Source organism: Vigna unguiculata, chromosome 11, assembly GCF_004118075.2.
Source record: "Vigna unguiculata cultivar IT97K-499-35 chromosome 11, ASM411807v1, whole genome shotgun sequence".
NCBI lineage: Eukaryota > Viridiplantae > Streptophyta > Magnoliopsida > Fabales > Fabaceae > Vigna > Vigna unguiculata.
Window position 1 is genome coordinate 37,235,481 of NC_040289.1, and position 20,769 is coordinate 37,256,249.

Here is a 20,769-nt window from a genome sequence, read left to right on the forward strand (position 1 = left end):
CTTTTGTTATCAATTAGAATTTTGTAAAATTTATGACTTTTGATTTCTAAACAAATTATAAATTTTCACTTAGTGTATTATGTGATTTCTAACACCCTTTTGAAAATTTTCCAGTATTAAAAAACTAAAAGTAATTTAATGATAGAATTTTGTATATATTTTTATAAAATGCAAAAACTATTTAAAGCCATTTCAATTCAATATTAAGCTGTTAGATAAAATTGAACATAAACAATTTTTCCATAAAAAAATAGCATTGATTACTTGGATTTAAAGTAAAGCATGCACTAAATTAACTATTAATTCCAAGTTAATGGTTTTAAAAAGCTAAAAGTCACTACTTTTATTTTTACGTGTAATTGCTTCATTCTCAAGAAATATCCAAATATATTACCAACCTTATGAAAAATATTTAAATTGCATATTCTTATAACTCAAACATGACTCAAGTCACTTGTAAAATTTAAATAAATAATGTTAAAGAAGATATATAACTACATTATAATATATTAGTAAATCAACTTTCATTTAGTCTGAGTTTTGTGATGTTGAATATCAAACCTTCTATTCTCACACGTAATGTCTTTGATGTGAGGGTGAATGTTTGAAATCTGAAGGTGAATAAAGTGATCACATTATAATTTATTCTCACACTTAATGTTCTTGAAGTGAGGGTGAATGTTTGAAATCTCAAGTTGACTAAATCGATATTATTATAAATGAATATAAAACTTAACCTTAAAATGTATTTAGGTTTAAATATCACCATAAGAAATTAAACTCTGGGGGCAAAGAGACATGCACATATCAAACTTGGATGAATTATTGTTTTTGCACAAAATAAAAAAGATAGCAAAAATATAAAAATCAAGCTTTTAAAAACCCTTAAGTTTCATACCATCCAAAGGTGAATACATGTATTCTTACCCAAAAAAAAAGAACAAGAAATATACATATCTAGATGTGGGGCAGCATGTAACGTAAGCCCAACAAGAATTTGGTCACAGCTATACCTAGAAATATGCATGTGCATGCCAAAATAGTGACAAAAAAGGAACCAAATTCCACAAAAATTGGTTAAAGGTTAATGTGTTTTTGGGAGTGGTGAATGTTAAGGCTTCTTGTTCAGCCCGGGCTTTTTGGGCTTGGAAGATGGGCTTGAGTTTGAGGCCTCCTTGAAGGCAGAGGGACACAAGTCTCTTACACTGCATTCTCCACAACGAGGTCTTAGAGGTGTACAAATTGTTTGTCCAAAGCCTACCTGTTATATTCAAGCCACATAAATAACTGTAAGTGTTTAAATAGCTACCTTACTCAAATTTACCATATAAAATTAACTAGTGAAACAAAACATATCAAATTAGAACAAGAAATTGTGGGATAAGATGATTGATTTGGTGAAGAGAAACAAACATACCAATAGAGGGTTTATTGGAACCCATTCTTCCTTTGGAAGCCACCGTTGCAGAGACTCTCTTGTCTCTTCAGGTGTTGAAGTTTTCTAGCAATTTGAAGAAGATTGGTAACTTTCAATTATGACCATTAGACACCACAAGAATTTGGACTCTCTGATTGGTTCTTTGGTGTTGTCTCTCTACTGTGCCTTTAAAATACACTGATTGACACTAATTTTGATGTGTTAAAATACATTAAAAAGAATTATAACATACCAACATAAGTGTATTTTTATTGCTCAGTAGAGGACAGTACCAAAAAATCCAGTAGAAAATCTGGACTCTTAGACACAGTAAGAATAGAAACTAAAACCAAACCAATTGAAAGAGATTATGTGAAGATGTCAGACTTAAAGGAACCTGTTTTGTGCCCAATCTTGAGACCCACCCAAGGCGGTTGCAGATGCGGTGGACATGAGTATCTACACATATCCCTTGGACATTGTTCCATCCAACATTCATAACCTAATGTGCAGTAACAAGATTCACTTCATAGATCTAATGAAACATGTTGCTTGAATCAGAGAAGCGGTTACACATACCAAATGAGCCATCTTAGGACCAATGCCTGGAAGTAACAGTAGTTGGTCAATTGAGCTTGGTATGTCTCCATTGTACTTCATGAGACAAATATTTGCAATTTTTTTCAAGTTAGTGGCTTTTCTTGTATAAAACCCAACCTGGAAAAAATGCACAAAAGTACAAGCATAATCACTTTACAGAATGAAGCATAACCAAAAAGGAATTCAATTGATAACAGCAAGCTACTAGTATTACATAGTTGCCACTTGAATTCAAATTATTTGGATCACAAGAGTGGCAATAACTTCAAAAGAAACAAGGAACATACAGGGTAGATCAACTTTTTGACTGTCTCTTCATCTACATTATTGATTGCTTCAGCTGTAAGCAGATCATTTTGAAGAAGGCGCTGAATTGCTCCTATTCTTAAAAACACACTTGTAAGCATGACAAACATTTTCAAGCATCTACCAAGTATGAACTACATACATTAAGATTGTTTGTTTAGATTACCAATTAATTTGCAATACAGAATTCAATCTATATCAACATATATAGATAATATCCATTTTTGCTAGTTTGCTCTATCAATGTTCATTTAAATTACTTCAAACGTGGAGAGACTAGTTTGCATTTAACTTACAAATCCACTTTTAGCAGCCTAAAAGATGTTGGTAAGCAGGTTTTTGTCAAACATGCAGACCTACCAATCTTTCGAGCTTTCTCAGAACCTAAAACACAGGCATATTGAACTTATTACCCAAATCCAAGCCAACCTAAATTCAACCCATAACAAGCCACAACTTTCTAGACATTAATAATCTCATATGTTAACCAATATTCAGTTCCTCTATATTTTTCATCTCAATAAGTTGACATAAGAAACTTCTGCTACTATGAAATATTTTACTTGTGACAAGTCAATGCTTCTAACCTCATAAGGTAAGAATGCGCCACGTATTTGATAAAAAAAAACAGAACATTATCATCTACAAAAGCCAGCAAACTTATCAACAACATTTTTTCAACCCTAAACTTCAGATGGCATATATACTTACCATGAGTAACTGGATCCTTTGTTTGGCTAGATAAAAGAGAAGATACCAGCACAGCAAATCTTCTCTCCTATACACAGAAATTTTGATAAGCGTAAACTTATTCACATCATGCTTCACACAAAATATAGAAGTAAAAGGGATTACAATGTCCCTGTAATCACAACAAAAATATGAGAGGAAGAAATATATCTCACAAAAAGGCCATATTAGTATGAGAAGCCAACCAATCAACTCAATACAAGATTACACATATGACTAAGTGTGTGTTTGGATTACCGTTTGAGCATCCAAAAGTCAGTTGAAGAGTATTGAAAGTCACACCCACTTGTTCCGCAATTTTTTTTTTTTTTTTTACATTTCATTGAGTATTAAAGAGATCCAAACTGTGGCTGCATTCAAAGCAACACTTTTGATGCTTTTCCATCAGATGACATTTCAGTTTCATTCAACCAAACTTAACTTTTTCAACGGTAAGCTAAACACACTAACTAGTTTGGTCATCAACTCATCATCATCTACTAATTGAATGAGTAATTGCTATACTGGTTGATGATGAATGACTACTGGAATTGTCAAATAGACAGCACTCACCACGTTGTCTTTTTTCTACCAAAATAGTTGTTTGGCAAGCCATATCTATTCAAATGTATATTTAGCAATCACCTTCCCTCGAAAGCAACAACACAGAAACCAGTAAATAAACCTTAAATTTTCATCACAGATCAAATTAATATACAGACCTTGGGAGGTAGTGTATCACCAGCTTTCTCACATCCCATAGTATCCACTGGTGCATCACCAGAACACCTCATTTTTCGAATCCCCTCAAGCACCTTTTCCCAGTGGGCAGGTGATACACCTATATCATACATGAACTAAATAATTTAAGCTCAATCGCAATAGATGGGATGTAAACTAGTTTCAAATTAATATGCTAACAAAACTGTTTCAACAAATAAATTTTAATTTCCCGGTAAAAACTAAATGGTGTAAACTTCATTAAATAAATTCCTGAGGAAAAGATAAATCTAGAATTTAATCAACAGGCCGAAAACAGAGCATTTGGATGCATACATAAGGAGACATGAAATAAAAATGGCAAAGTTCAGCTAAATCTCAGCTTTAAATTAATATGTTTACTACATAGTGCTTGTGTATGCATTTAAGTACTCTGGCAAACACAGTATTTGAATGCATAAATAAACATTGTTGAAGTAGCGAGAGTCTGCTAGACTACCTTAATATTTCCTAGATTAACAATTTTAAAAGCATTTTATTTAAAAACTTTTTAGGGAAAACCCTGTAATTAAAACAAATTAAGTTTGATCTAAAGGGGAAAGATTATTATAAAAAGGAAGCCAAGAGTTCCAATTTTCAATTTTCAGCACTACTAATTACTGTTTCGCAAGTTTGACACACAATTAGAACTTTTCTCAAGTATTAATGCATTCAAAACAAATTGATATCAAGGCGAAATCTATCTTAACATAATTATTAACTTCATCATCCTAAAAGAAGTAACTAAATTTTCTAAATTTAGATATCACTATTTCTCTATGCTGAAATAAAAGAGAAAGTGGCACAGGTTGAATATCTGTGAATGGAGCACATGGGATTATGTATTTATAAATAGGAAAATAGAAAGAGATGAGCCTAAGCCTGTTACATCTAACAGCTTTGATAACAAAAATATGATAAACTGAAAAGGGGACATCTAACACTCTAAAATATTGATTTTGGACACAAACACCCAAATACTAATCGATTGAAGCATGTCAGATCTTTGTCACCATTTCTGTCCAAAATTGGATGGTTAGAAAATGAGGGGCTTGATTTCTTTAATTCCAAACTAACCGGAAATTATTGATGAAATAAAAATCTGGGACATCAAAATTTTGTCAAAGATGATCTTTTGAATACTATATGGAGCAAGAGTTTAGTAAAGCCATCCAGAAGTAGTTCATGGATTCTCTCTAAACAAAGCAGGTAACAAACAAAGATCGTTTCTCTCTAAAACTGTTTTCCCATTATAGAGTGAGGGAGGATGGAATCCAGATTATTTTCTTTAATAAGCAAACACCTCAAAAACTTGCATTAATCATTTCTAATTCTTACCACCAGGTCTAGTTGAACCAACTTCACTTGCCACTGAAGCCCCCTCTGATTCCATTTCAGATTTCACTGGAAAAAAAAAGAGCTAAATGTATGAGAACTCGTTCCTTCAATCAGAATAGATGAACATGAGAATGTTTGGTTATACAGTGAGTAACTAGGCAGGCTGTGTCAAACACATTCATGCAAACTTCTAATTCAAACCCTGGTTGAATATGATAGAAAAACTAAAAATAGCTATTAATCACCTTTGTTAGTGTACACCAATATATCTTTACCTAATTCCGAGATAAAACAAAGCAGCTAATAAAATAAACACCATCATTATTACTTTGTTACATTTATACCTTTCCAAACTCATTCATATGTTCTTATTCCTTTAGGGAACCCCATTTTCTTTTGGTAACCCCATTTTCTTCCTTCTATAATGCACTATGTTCCGGATCAGTTTATTCTCAGATCACTGTGAAACATTCATGATACTAAAAAGGGACCATATAGCTGTTGTGAAAGTAAATATGCAAAGCACATAAAATATTACGTCGTAAATAAATGGTTCAACATGGCACAACTGAAAGCAGGGAATATCAATCGACATTGTAAACTAAAGGGAAAAAAAGGTGCTGACCACGCCGAGTCAATTTATTTGCTCCACAGTACGCAAATTCTTCAATTTCTGGAAGGCCAAGAACCTGATCATATAACTCATTGCAAGTCAAAAACTTTATTATAACAACACGAAAAGCCAAGGATTCATAACTCAGACACCCATTGATCCATTTATGCAGAAACAAAAGAAATGATGGAAAAGTTGATACCTTGTGATCCTGGGTTGATGGAAAATGGTCCTCTCCTTCAAGTTTGACAACCATGCTTCTGGGTTTTTTATTTCTCCGGACAAAGACACGAACTTTGGAGTGGGAAGCTTCAACAGAGGAAGTGGGTGAGTTGGGATTGGGGGAAGATGCTTTGCAAAAGGTTTGAGTTTTCTCAGACATGATCACGCCCAACGGAGAAGAAACTGAAACGACCAGTGATAGATTTGAGAGTTGCGGTACCAGAGACATTTTGATGTGTGAAATTGTATACATTTTTATTTTTTGTTTATGAAAATAATTTTTTCGGGTACTTTCAAGATTTTGTTCTAAATTTATCTTATTTTAAAAATGTAGTTTTCAAAAAAAATACATGGAAGATCCACACTAGTTAATTGGAAAGTTCAATAAACATATCTTGGATCGGTATGGAATTTGGCTGAAACTTCCAATTGAGAATATCCATGAACCTCAGAGAAGAGAAATAAAGATGTAATATTTATCATTGATATCTTATTGAACTTCTACAAGATCTAAAAATTCCAGAGAAGATTGAGCTTATGGTTTATAAACCAATATTTCACAGTGAAGTTTGAGTTCCATGAGGAAGATGAGAAGGTCATGGAAGGAGGGTGGAAAATCAAAAGAACATGGTTTATTTTCCTTATAGTCTTTGTTATTTATTTTAAGGCAATTTATTCAATATTATAACAAGTTACTATGAATACTATTATTTAACATAAATTTTATTTATAATTCCTTCCATACTGATCCATAAAACTATAAAACCTAGATAAAATTCGAGACTCTAGAGTATACAATATCTCATATGTGGTTATTGCTTCTAAAAATATCACTTTTGAGATCGATATAAATTTAATTTTTTTTTTCGTTTCATTCTTTGAAATGTCTTTCCTTGAAATGTCTTTCCGTGGTTGAACTTTCAAATATTAATATGTATTTAAATTTAAGTGTTAGAATAATATTTTAAAAAATATTAATTAATGTTGTTTTCTAAATATTTAACTTGTTTAAGCATCGTAGATATCTAGATATTGATTTTATAGATCATAACAAGTTTAGGAGTTCAAATACTTATTCATTTATATTTATTCATTTATATATATAGTTAAATATTGGTACTTATCCTTAGTATATAGATTAATGTTAAAATATTTTTAAGTTATTGACTTAATTGATCGTATCATATTTCAATTCGATTGAATGTATGATTTTTAAATTCTTATATCAATGTTCCCTTCATTAATCAAGCAATATATTTAAAAATTTATCGTTTTCAAATAAATACTTCTCAATTTTAAAACATATAAATTATATTCTAAAAACTGTTTGAGCGAACAAGTATCTCTCGAGTAAAACTCAATCACATTTAAGTTTTATTAAATTATAAGTGATAATTAATAGTTTAAACGGAAAAACATAAAAAAAGATAACTTATATTTTTATGGTTAAGGAAAAAGATTTGTGTCACGTGAAAAAAAAAAAACAGTGATTTTATTTGATTGTGTTAGTGATGAGATACATAATGCACACTTAATTTTATGATGAGAAGTTGGATTTAGGTTAAGAATATGCAATTAAATTATGTGTGTGGTTGTGATCATGTAAATGTTTTATGTTTTAATTTGTGGTTTTGTGTGTAATTTAGTTGACTCTTGATTTTTGATTGAGTGGAATGGTTGGAAGTTGAGAAATTAGCATAAATTGGTGGGATTGGAAGTTGAATTGGTATGATGATGTGATTGTATTGAGTAACCTATTAAATGATTATACAATCGATGTTGGCAAGAGTTACAATGTTTCTTTGGTGAGTGATGGTTTTGCTTGAATGTTGATTGAACGAGATGGTTGGATTTTATGCAATTGACTTAATTGATACATTTTGACAACTATTTTGGTATTTGTTTGAGTTGAGAAAATGGTAGAATGTACCAAATTGACCTAATTGATCGAGCTAGAGCTAAACTCTCCTATTCAATGTGAAATTTGTCATGATGATGGGCAGTAATAGTGGGGTGCTAGACAGTAGTAATGAAATGTTGGACGCTAGTTAAAAAATAATAGTCTCACTTGCGTTAGGGTATCGGACTTTGGGTGCTCATGTCACATTGGGTTTAGTTATGTGCGTGGTTTTGGTACCGCTGAGTGCTCACTTAACAGTAAATTATAGGGATACTCAACGTTAGGTGCTAGTGTTGTACTGTTGGGCGCTTAGTTGATAATGAGCCCATGGGTTACTAATGTTAGGCACACTCACTGTATTATGGGGCGCCACTCTGATTTGTGTAATATCTTTGATATGTTTTGTGAGTCTTTCTAGTATTTGTGCATTCAAGAATCTTTTTATGCAGGTTTTACTAGGGTGTGCATTGAAAGTAAAGACTCTTTTAGAATTCTTATAACACTGCAAGGGATTAATCTTTTGTGTGGTAACACAAGGAATATGACTCAAGTGCACTTATCTAAATTAATTGAGTCTAATTACATGTATGAATGAGTGTAAGGTTGGTGATTGAATGTAACTATATATTAAAATGATTGGATGCTTTGATTTTTTTCAACTAGCTTACTTTTTTATTTTCCTCGGTTGTTTTACTTGTTTGTAGATCCATCTCAAGACAGAAATAATGCACCCCTCTAAACATTAGAACTCCTTTTATTTTAAATTTAAATCTGTTTGGAAAACTTGTAAAAGTTAAAGTTTTACTTGTTATATTTGTTTTTATATTTGGGATATACATTCATAGATATGTATTCATACAGCGATGGATCTCATAGATAAATGTAATAATGTGTTATATATTTTTGTTTTTAATTACTGGGTCATTATAAACTATATAATATTTTATGTTGTAATATAACAACACACCATTAACCCGTTGGGGAAAATGAAAAATATTAATATTATATTATTTTCACTTATTTTCTTTAAAAATAGTTGATTATTTAAAAATGTGTTTGGTCAATTTACTTCACAATTTTCAAGACAGATTTTTACGTTCCCACAGACTAAATTTTAGAGCATGAAGTTATTGCTTTCGCATGGACCGAAAATAAACTAAAAATAACAAAATAACAAACACTACGTCAGTGAGTATAGCAACTAGAGATGGCAAATAAACCCGTCTCCGTGGGTATTGTCCGAATCCGTCCCGTTTTGACGGAGAATCCTCGCATTGACTGGGTATGGATATGGGTATGGGGAATCCCCAACTTTTTCAGTTGGGTATGAGAATGGGTATGGGGATGTACATATACCCGCCATAATACCCGTCCCCGCCATATCTCCATTCTCGTTTAAATTATTAAAATATTCACAATTAATCAAGTAACCCCTATATATATATATATATATATATATATATATATATATATATATATATATATATATATATATATATATATATATATATATATATATATATTTTTTTTTTTTCTATTTTTTTTCTTTTAATTATTTCATTTGTCATGAAACTCATTCTCATCTCCAATATATTTTTTATCTTATCATAACCTTTATGTAATTATGTTAAAATGATGTATGTTAATTAAAAAAAAAGTATGCCTCACATTTGAATATTTAAATTATTTTTTAATATTTTTATTTATTATAAATTTTCCTTTCACATGAGAATGTTTATACTCTCAATTTAAGATAATATAAAAAAAATTCTTTACTTATTATTATTATTAATTTTTGTTTAATTTGAAGAACTCTTTTGTTTCATTAAAATAATTTTCGTTATTTTTCAACCATTAAGTATATATGTTGATATTTTAAAAGTTTTCTTAATTCTCTAAGATATTTTTTGTCTTATCATACCTTAGTTATACATTTGATTTCCTTTGTGTGATTTTTTATAGTCTCTCAAATTATTTCTAAAACACACATTTGTTAGTTTTTTAATATTTTTATTTATTGTTTTTATTTTCATCATTTAGAATAATATTTCGATATATTCTATCTAATTATTTTTTATTTTATAACTCATTATTAATCATAATGTAATTTTTTCACTTTAAATTCTGTTTGAAGTGGTTAAAATTATATATATATATATATATATATATATATATATATATATATATATATATATAATGATATTTAGGAATAGTATATGATAATTCACTACAAAAAAAACATGAAATGGTGACTGATTTAGTCAGTAACCCATATCAGTCACTATTTTTCGTCATTGGTGGTAGTAGTTGATTTATTGTCTGAATCAATGACTAAATTAGTGACCGATTCAATGATCGAATCGGTACTTGATTTAGTGACCAATTTAATTACTAATTTATTTGTAATTTAATGACAAATTTTTTTGTCACTAATGATATTTCTATTTAATTTTAACCACTTCAAACATAATTTAATAATTAGTTCTCTAAGGTATTTTTCATTTTATCATACCTTAATCATACATTTGATTTCCTTTGTGCGATTTCTTTCGATAGTCTTTCAAATTATTTCTAAAACACACATTTGTTAGTTTTTTAATATTTTTATTTATTGTTTATTTTCATCATGTAGAATAATATTTCGATATATTCTATCTAATTATTTATTATTTTATAACTCACTATTAATCATACTGTAATTTTTTTCACTTTAATTGTATAAATAACTTTTATTTACTACAATATAAAAATTTAATGTAATTGCTATGAATATTTTTTTGTCACTATCCAACATATATTGAAGTTCAAAAGATACAAAATCTATGTCAAAATTTTATTATTATGTTTATTATTTGTTCTTTGTGTCATTTTGATCAAGTGATGTATTATAACTTTTATTAGTGTATAAAAAAGAGATTCATTATAATTTAAAAAATTGAAGTAAACAAACATTTAAAATATATTTTAATTTGAATATTTGTTTTCCTTTTATTATTATGTTTATTATTTGTTCTTTGTGTCATTTTGATCAAGTGATATATTATAACTTTTATTAGTGTATAAAAAAGAGATTCATTAGAATTTAAAAAATTGAAGTAAACAAACATTTAAAATATATTTTAATTTGAATATTTGTTTTCCTTTTATATTTTTTTGAAATATTTTTTAATTTTATCAACTAAGTTCATCAATGTTGTAGTTTGCAAATTTAATAAATGTTTTGGTTCACATGAAATTTTATTTGGTATTCTAATATAAAATGTAAACAATTATAATTTATTTTAAGGTATTTGGCATCGAAGAAAATCCTCCTAATATTGAATATTTCATAATATTATGTTTTCTTTACCGTAATTTTTTTTCTTTTATAAAAATTAATATTGAAGTAGTTAGAACACGGGTACGGGTATGGGTACGAGATTATACCCGTTACCCGGTGGGGATGGGGATGGGAAAAAAGTTTGATATCCGTTGGGTTTGGGTATGGGGATGGGGATGAATTTTTTATGCGGGGATGGGTATGGGATAGCGAAACCCGTCCCCGCCCCGCCCTGTTGCCACCCGTAATAGCAACAATTGTCTTAAAACATCCAGCTTTAAATTTTTTATTCCTTTTTTAAATGAATTATTATTATTTTTTTCTTAAGATCAAATGCATGTTGACAGACATTTACACTAATAATATCAATATCAATATTATACAATTTATACCTTACAACTAATAAACTACATTTAATAGTATTTTTTTATATGCCATTACTATTCAATGTCTTTAATACTATTACACCTTACAATTGATAATACTGTTTAATGTACAATTAATAATATTAATACTACACAATTAATTTAAGGTTATTACACCCTACAATTAACAATATTCATAACCTATAAATATATTAAATATACAATTAATGACTTTAATACTATTTTTTGTTTTGAAAGAAAGCTAATAAATTATGATTACAATTATTTTAATCGTAGTTATATAACTTTCTAACATACTCTATTAAAAATAAAATAATATTATGAAAAAATTAATTTAACCAGTTAAATTACTAACCTATATTCATCTGAACTCTTAATTACAAAAATATGATATGACGACAAATCCTAAATGATGTTTTTTTTTCCTCAAATTTTAGTTAGCACACTTGTGTACAATCTCAAAATTATTTAGTATGAAAAAGTATAACTTGGTAAGATGTAAGTAAAATATTTTACTATTACAATAATTCCAGAAATTAATAAAAAATCATGTTAGTTATTTTAGTTTTCCTATTATGCTGCATATTCATAATTTTATACATTCTATATCTTTTTTAAATTAGAAAGTTTCCCTTATTAAAAATCTATAATTTTAATATAATCCTTAATTGTACCGTCTTCTATCATGGAAATTCTAAATCTAACATCTTACAATATGACGTAATTAAATATAAAATATAAAATTCAAAGAATTCAAGAAAGAAAAAAAAAATAAGTCAAAATTATTTATTTGGGAAGATGTGTAAAGACTCGTGTGTAACTTTAGTATTCTCACGGGTTTGTCATATATATATATACTTTTGCGAAAATCAGAATACAAAATGCTCTCATAAGGAATTTGTGTGCAGTGTGGAATGTATGAGCCAATACTTTGAATTGAGCATTTTTCTCTCCTTCGGCTAATTGTGAGTTCTCTTTTGATCTGCATTTTCTTTCTTGCATTGGGACTCCTATGAGATTCTGTCTGGCCTTTGGAATCGATTAAATTATTTATTTTCCATTTTTTGTTTCTTTATCTTTGTTGTTTTTCCGGCCGAGTTCCGGTCTATCTAAAAACCTATTAGGGTACTCAATGCTCAAAAACTACAAAACTGAGACAAATCTTGTTTAGTGACTATACTAATAGACCAAAATCATGTGAAAAAATGAGAAAATAATTTCTGAAATTTGTGAGTCAAATTTTTATGTTTGATAATCATGCATGTTCAATCAAAGATTGTCTCTTTGTAAGATGAATATTTAATTACTTATACAATTTGTTAAGCTTGTGTTTGGATGATGATCATTATTTAAAATTAGAAAAATGTATTTTTCTAATATAAATTTGAAGGTAATAAAAATTAGCTCCATTAACTTTTTATGCATGCACTGTTGTTAATTATTTTTGTCATTTTTTTTTAATTTTTCTTTTGAGAATTTTTTTCGTAAAATTTGATTGTGAATATTCAATTTTGGTGTGAGTTGTTTCTGAGTTATGTTTCAATAACCATAGCTTGTGTTTTATTTTCTTCTTACACTTACACTTGATTCACAAGTTAGTTTTGTCAACATCAACACAGTTTCTGAAAGGAGGTGACAGACCTTGAACATGGTTCCATCCGATGTTTGTCCGACTGAGGATGCAGTTAAGGCATTTATAGAGCACTTGGTAGACCCATTGCTGCCAGCAAAGTCTTCTGTTCAGGATAACCCATCACCGTATCAGCAGAATTTAGTAGCAAGACAGGTGTTTATTTTGTTTACCTCTCTGTGTTTTTATAGCTATCCAACCATTAACCTATGAGGTTTTTTGGACATCTTTTTTTATAATTTGTTTTATTGGTTGTTTTGAGGAAATCTTGACTTTAGGAATTACTCAACACACTAAAGATTGTTTTCACTTATATTTTCCTTATTCTTACTTTCTATTTAGATTACTTTCATGTTTTGGTTGCATGAAGTATTGAAAGCATGGTTTTACCTTGTACATTATGACTACTATGCCATTTCATTTATTTTTTTTTTCCCTTGTGCATCTCATTAAAAATGGAAAGAAACAATCTATGTTCATATTACCTTATGATTTATAAACTACAGTATGATTTTAGATCTATAGGAGAGCATGAGGAGGATAATATAACCTCTAGTTACTGATCTTCCTATTTGAGTTTTTTTTTTTTTTTTTTTTTTTTTTTGTTTCAGGTGCGTTCGGCTGTCTTACTTTATAATTACTACCACAGGAAGCGGCATCCAGAACTCGAATATCTTCCATTAGATGAATTTTCCAAGTTGGTTGTAGTTTTGAGGCCAGCTTTATTAGCTTATATGAAATTCATGCAAAATTCAAATGAAGAAGAGCTCACTGACGTGGAGAAGCAGCTATCATTGACAGAAAAGATGATTATGGAAGCGTGTGATGTATCTAAATCTTTAGATGTATCAAAAAGTGTTCCTAATATAGAGGGATGGCCCATTACAAAAGTAACTATCCTTTTAATTGACAGTAAGAAGGAGAAATGCTTTTTGCTGTTTGGTTCCATTACCAATGGGGTATGGTCTCTGGTAGAAAAAGGTTTGGAAACCTCCAGCCAAAGCTCCAGCCAAAGTTCTCTGGGGTCGAAAGGTCTGGTTACCTCCAATCAAAGTTCTGAAGTTACATCAGAAACAAAACAACATAAAAAGAAAAGAGTCCTTAAAAAGTCTTCAAAGGATGAATTAAAGGTCAACGAAGATGTGTTTCTGCAAGTTGGATATTCTGCTATAAAGGAAGCCACCGGTAATTATTGCATTTTTTATTTTTAATATTTTAATTTTATCATGCGCTTCTGAGACACAAATAGCTGAGTATGATTCGTGTACTATGTACAGGTATCGATAATACTGATATTTTTCTTTTGGAGAGTGACACTATCTATTCTGAGAGCAAAGAGAAGGAAGCTTCTCGCTTTTTTATAATGCAGTGCACCAAGACAATCAAAGAAGAAGTTTTTCAAGTTCCTCTCCAAGATTTAATTAAAAGGTTAGTTTTAATTACTATTGTGTGATACTCAGATTCTGATGTTCTGATGACAGGGAAATGGGGCTTTGTTCTGTCCAGCATTCAGGTGGAGTCACGTGTTTTCTCCCTATTGCAGAGAAAAACGTACTCATGCTCATACTGCAGTACTCTACATTAATGTTACTATTGAATCAAGTTTTGAATTATTTATAAATCTTTGAGAATTAAATGCTATATTAGCCTTCTGTTTTGTTACTATAAGAAAAATATAATTATGCAAAATGTTTTTGCATAGATGAATGATTAATTGTTAGCAAAAAAGTTGCAATCTTATTTAAAGGGTGTGTTTAGCTGCAGTCTGTTTCTTCTGCGGTAATAGTTTTTTTTTTTTTTTTTTTAATTCTTAGATATTTGTCTCTTTGCGTTTATATGACCTTCACAAAGAAGTAAAGCTGACTCTGTACACATGTTTCTGAATAACATTTGTCTTCATTTTGCACAGCTTGCAGGGTCCTTTGGTCACTAAGAGTTCTGGAAGTTGGATGATCACTCCTGTAATGGACTACTTCCATGTGCTTCCATGTTATGAAATAATATCAAAGTGGATATCCAGGTTGACATGTTCTCCTTTTGTAAAAAAACAGTTTTTTTAGATTTTAGCAGTATTTTGAATTCCATATTCCTTAAGGAATGATATTTTACTTGATGCTTCATGATTTCATCAAGTACACTTGATTTGAGGTGGTAAGTTTAGCACCTCGGGAAAAGATGTAAAAAGTACAAATATTGTCTGCTTTTCAAATTTCATTTCAGTTACAATGATCGTGCTTAAACCACTTGTTCATTCATGACACTAATTTCAGTTGCACTTTTGACTGAGTCTGTAACATCAAATTCACTGTGGGATTTACTAATATTCTAGCATTTCCAAGACTTGATATCATAGAATTTAAAGATATTCTTTAGTGTTAACATATAGTTTTTCTCAGAATTACCATCTGTCACAAGTAATAATGTAAAGTTAATGTATGAGAGTTTCTAATATTTGCTCATGGAGTTCCTACATGCTTATTGGATCATTTTTGGAAATTTGTTTCAAGATCCATCCATTAGCTGTCTCAAATCCTTAATACAATGTTCTTCTATTTTTAGTCATTTCCACTTTTTTTTTGTCTCTATCTCCATTCACTTCTTGTGTAATATATTCTCTCTTGGCAGAGAAGCATTCTCAAATACTTTGCAAGATACAAGGGTAACTGAGAAAAATATAAAGGTGGACACCCCTGAAGTGACAGAATTTTGTGTAAATGAGGACATGTTTACTACTAATGATAGTAAGCCCAACAATGATAACATTGATTCACCAAAGCATAAAGAGAACACCGGATGTTACACGCTTGCATTATCTGATTCTATATATGAGCCCATGGAAATGACCATGAATGAAAATTCAATTTTAAAATCACAGATCAAAGAAAAGTGTCAGTATATTAATGACAATACTGTACAAGTTGATGAAGATCTTGAAAGAAATAATCCATCTGTGAAGTATAATTCTAATGGCTTTGCAAGTGCTGTCAAGGTTTGTAACTTGCTTACTTCTATAGTTATTGAACTTAACGATTTCCTTAAATCATGTTCATATGTGCTTTGTTTGGTTATCTTTCCTAATAATTTTTGTGTTTGGACGAGTTTTTTTGGATTCGGGGAGCAATTTTACGTCTAAAATTATGATTATTTTGGCTAGATTTTCTTTTGACTCCAAGAAAAGATCTTTTTCAAAACACAAGCTTTGTGATGTCTTAGTTAACCTATATTTTAGCTATTTAAGTATCCTTAAAGCAAAAATTTTCCAAAATTGAAAACTTCCTATTGTGTGCACGTCATATAGTTGCCATACTTTTGGCATATGCTCTCTTAGGTAACCTATAACTTATCTATACAGAAATCCTTGATGCATAAATACTCCAAAATTGGAAACTTACTATGTTATATTATACATACATGCTTAAATTAGGACTATTTTGGCTAGATATATTTCTTTTTGCTTGTGGAAAGATCTTTTTCAAAACACAAGCTTTGTGATCTCTTAGTTAACCTATAATTCAGCTATATAAGTATCCTAAATGCAAAAAATACTCCAAAATTGTAAACTTACTATTGCATGCACATCATATAGGCGCCATATTTTTGGCATGTGCTCTCTTAAATGGTCTCAGAATCATTGTTTTTGCCCAAAACCATTTAACTTTGGACCTAATAATCAATATATATATATATATATATATATATATACACACACACACACACACAAAAACCTTTTCTGACACTAATTTATGTACACTTGTACAAATGAAACTAGGGTACCATATCTCTCAACTTTAAAAGAAAAGATGTTTCAAATAATTTAGAAAAGCACTTGAAAAATAAATCATCTTCATGTTTAATAAACTAAGGCCCTTGAGAAAAGATTCAATGGAGGGGCTTCTGCTAGTCTTGAAAAAGGTTGGCCAAAAACACTACCTAAGAGTTGCATTTTGTGAATAATTCAAGACTGTAATGAAGATTGTGACTTCATTATGGTATCTGTCCCTATGAGCATAAAAGCTTAGATAGTTGCCAAAGTCCAGAAGAGGAGTCCCCATAAGTAATTATCACCTTATGATAAAGTTATAATAGTCAAATTTATCAAAATGTTCCGTATGTTTCATTCGTTAAATTCTTTTGGTGAATATTAATTTAAGCTTTGTAAAATTGTCAAATGGTCATGTTTAATAATATTCATGAAATATTTTTAATACTATTATTCTATTAATATATAAATATTATCATTAAGATGTTGTTGCTTAAGTTCTCAAAATTAGTTTTTTTTTCAAAGTTTATTAACTCAAATAATAATTATGTTTCTAAATGAGCTGCACCTCTCTGCTATCCATGATTGTTGAGCTTAGTTCAGTTGTGTATCATCTGTAATCTAGCTGAATGCCATTGTTTTGTTAGGCTTTAAATGTTGATTCAACAAATATGATGCTCGTTACTGAAGGTGGAACCAACAATCTTGCTTCTTTGCACAATAGTTATGCCAATAGGCCCAATATCTCACCTGATAAAGGCACTGTAGATGGCTGTATTCAGATTGCAAATCATTCTGAGTCAGATCTAGAGGAGCTCAAAGTTCTTTCAGATTCGAAAAAGATGTTGACTCAAACTGCCCTAGCTGCTTTGTTACGAAAGAGGAATGAATTGGTAAAACTTCATTGCTTTCTTCTAATTACAATAATGATTATAGTTTATATCATTCTCAGTAGCTATGAATGGGCACTGAGAGCATACACTCCTTATCGTAGAAGAACATATATGCATGTAATCTTAAGACATATATGCAAATGTAATAGTAACTTCGTTGAATCCATACTGTCAGTCAAGTATCCATCATTTTTGGCTTACCTACGGCTAAGCTTTTAATTTTAGAAATAACTATCGAGTAACACATGTTACCTGATGTACATGCTTGCATGTGTTGTTGTGACTATTAAAGCTGTATCTGCTTCCATAGCCATATCTACTATGCTGGTTTTACTTAGATTTAAGGATTACATTGCCTGTTTTGAATGTTAAAAAAATCTATATTTGCATATATCTGAGATTTAGTTACTCCATTCAGGCCCTTCAGCAGCGCAAGATAGAGGACGAGATTGCTGTTTGCGATAGAAATATCGAGAGAATATTAAGTGGTGTGTTTTCCTTTCAGTGTCCTGCGTTTTGCTTCTATGGTATTTTCAGTCTGACCCCCTACCCCTGTAGTGATTCTCATGGTTTATCCTCTCCTTATTGTTATTTTTGTTCTTATTGGTATTAATACTGTTATTTTGCTATCTATCAAACTCTAGAGTAAGTCTGATACTGGTTTAGGAAGTGATTATTGACTTCTTTTAGGCATTTTTATCACTTTGTATGATTATGTGTCATTTGAAAGGTATTCATTCAGCTCAATATTGTTTCTATTCAACCACTCCGCCCCCTTTTTTCTAGGGTCTGCCCATGGTGTTGGGATCTTCCAAATTCAACTTTCCTAAAAAAAATTTCAAAATAATATCACTAGCTTTAGGTCTTATCAATTAAAAAAGAAAAAATATCTGCCTATATATAATATGCTGTGTTGTCAAGATATTGTGATTTCAACAAGCATGTTATGTCCAAGGAGCGGTTAACAAAAAAGAGTGCTTATCCTTGATTTGTGAATATCACTCCAATTTTATTTGTCCACAAACTCAAGCGGCTATGAGTATCTCTGATATGCTAAATGAACAATTGTGTTAATGATCAGCTGCTCTTTTTCCTTTGCATCTGATTGCTTAGTATGTGATGGCTGATATATGCTATATTTGCTGATTAAAGTCCTATTATATACTATCCTGAAGATTTTTTAATGGTAGAATTAGTTAGAGCCTGAGAAAATAATTGACTTGTGAGCTGTGAACCAGATTTACTAGAACTAAAGATGAACTGTGAACAAGCACTGATTTTTCATGTGTCTTTTGGACAAATGTAGACGGGGAAGATAACTTTAGATTAAAGATTGAATCAATTATAGAAGGCTGCAATGATACATGGCTCAAGAATCAAGAAAGGGTGTTTGGACAACAAATCTCACCTCTTAAGAGGAAAAAATTGTCAGAGGCTGTTTTTATCAAACAAAGCTCATGCCAGGTAAGCAATGTTCTATCTACATACTTGGAGTAAAAGGTGAAAATGTTGTCTCTTATATGATGCTTTATTATTCGATTTAGTAGTGTGCACACAGGATCAAATGGTTGTGTTGCTAATTTCTAGGAAGCATTGTTTCTGGTAGACGTAAGTACTGAAGTTAGAATGAAATGGTTTAAAAAGTATGTAGGGTTTAGGGTATGTTAATTGTGGTAAATTTGAACAATGCCGCTCATGGCATTGCTTATACGCTGCTTGGTTTCATCTGTACAATTGTACACATTTTTACTACTCGCTAAAAGCTCATTTTTGACAAATGACTTATTTTCATTTTGTGCTGTGTACATCTCTGTAAAGCACCTCAGTTTGACATTATCACCCACCTTTGTTCTGTGATATTTTCTTTTCTTGAAATAAAAGAAAATAAATTATTTAGATGTATGGAAATCTTGCAGGAACTAGATGATATATGTCGCACAAACAATTGGATCCTGCCAACTTATCATCTATCTCAATCAGAGGGTAAGGCTATCAAACCTAGACTTTAAGCGCAAGCAGCATAAATTCTCTTTATGAATGAAGAAATAATTAAGATTTGATCATTGTGCTTTTTGTTCACGTTATTAATGGCCAGTAGTTATTCATGTGTCTATGTTGAGAAAATAATATACACCCTAATCTGAGAAATCAAATCTAACAAGTGTTTCTATTGAAGGTGGATTCAAAGCCAATGTAACTGTTAAAGGAGTGGAGTTTCAGTGTTCATTTGAAGGTAAAATGTGTTCCAGTCCTTCTGAAGCAAGAGAATCAGCTGCAGATCAGATGATAACTAACTTGAGAAGTATAGCAAAATTAGAAAAGTGATATTGGAAGCTTAGAAATGATCTGTTTCCCTTTTGGTTACTAGTCTTCTCTAGAATTACATCAATCTGGCAAAATACATGTCAGTTTTTGATCATTTTTACTCAATTCTGTTAAAATGACTGCACTTTCTAATCTCTTCGGTTCTGGGATCTTCTTTTAACATAAATGATATTGCTTTGTGATTAATTCTGGTCAATTATGTTGTTTATTATTTCAATTTTTCCCTCACCTTTTTTCGTTTACATAGTTGCTAAGTTAGGTCGTGCTATATCTTATTTTTTTTCCTCGGTATATATCCTTAGAATGTATTTATCAAATTATTAAATGTTTCATATTTTCACATCTTAATTGTTCTTTTACTCTGTAAAATCGCGTTGTACAAATAATGATTTTTGAGTTTTTTCTTTTGTGAGACGTAAACACAACAAAAAAAGGACCATTTAACAAAATAAACTTGTGAGGGAGAAAAACAGGTGGCAACCAGCAATGAGCTTGGCAACGAAGAAAAAAAAATGAAAAGTATGATAGAGTCACATACACAGACCAATAACCCACCTGCTTTTCGACCCTAA

The 20,769-nt window shown here is 30.3% G+C and overlaps 2 protein-coding genes across 3 annotated transcripts; one reads left to right on the forward strand and one right to left on the reverse strand.

Annotated features, from left to right (window-relative positions):
* Positions 1 to 859: 859 nt before the first annotated feature.
* Positions 860 to 6,572, reverse strand: LOC114168696 (endonuclease III homolog 1, chloroplastic-like). 2 transcript variants are annotated; one of them, XR_003600743.1, is made up of 10 exons: positions 5,965 to 6,572; positions 5,775 to 5,838; positions 5,150 to 5,215; positions 3,775 to 3,893; positions 3,035 to 3,101; positions 2,305 to 2,396; positions 1,997 to 2,134; positions 1,805 to 1,919; positions 1,418 to 1,501; positions 860 to 1,261 (listed from the first exon to the last, which is right to left on the reverse strand). XR_003600743.1 is itself a non-coding variant. In XM_028053604.1 (10 exons), exons 1-10 carry the CDS (start codon positions 6,235 to 6,237, stop codon positions 1,112 to 1,114), a joined length of 1,158 nt encoding a protein of 385 aa, XP_027909405.1. In that variant the 5' UTR covers positions 6,238 to 6,570; the 3' UTR covers positions 860 to 1,111. The 2 variants fall into 2 exon arrangements, 1 of the variants encoding a protein (XP_027909405.1); XM_028053604.1 differs by having other exon boundaries at positions 1,815 to 1,919; positions 5,965 to 6,570.
* Positions 6,573 to 12,421: 5,849 nt separating this feature from the next.
* Positions 12,422 to 20,414, forward strand: LOC114168361. Its single transcript, XM_028053145.1, has 11 exons — positions 12,422 to 12,554; positions 13,209 to 13,375; positions 13,831 to 14,404; positions 14,497 to 14,647; positions 15,129 to 15,239; positions 15,845 to 16,208; positions 17,627 to 17,872; positions 18,291 to 18,360; positions 19,179 to 19,336; positions 19,789 to 19,855; positions 20,049 to 20,414. The coding sequence occupies exons 2-11, from the start codon at positions 13,238 to 13,240 to the stop codon at positions 20,195 to 20,197; spliced, it is 2,028 nt and encodes a 675-aa protein (XP_027908946.1). The 5' UTR covers positions 12,422 to 12,554; positions 13,209 to 13,237; the 3' UTR covers positions 20,198 to 20,414.
* The last annotated feature ends 355 nt before the right edge of the window (positions 20,415 to 20,769 follow it).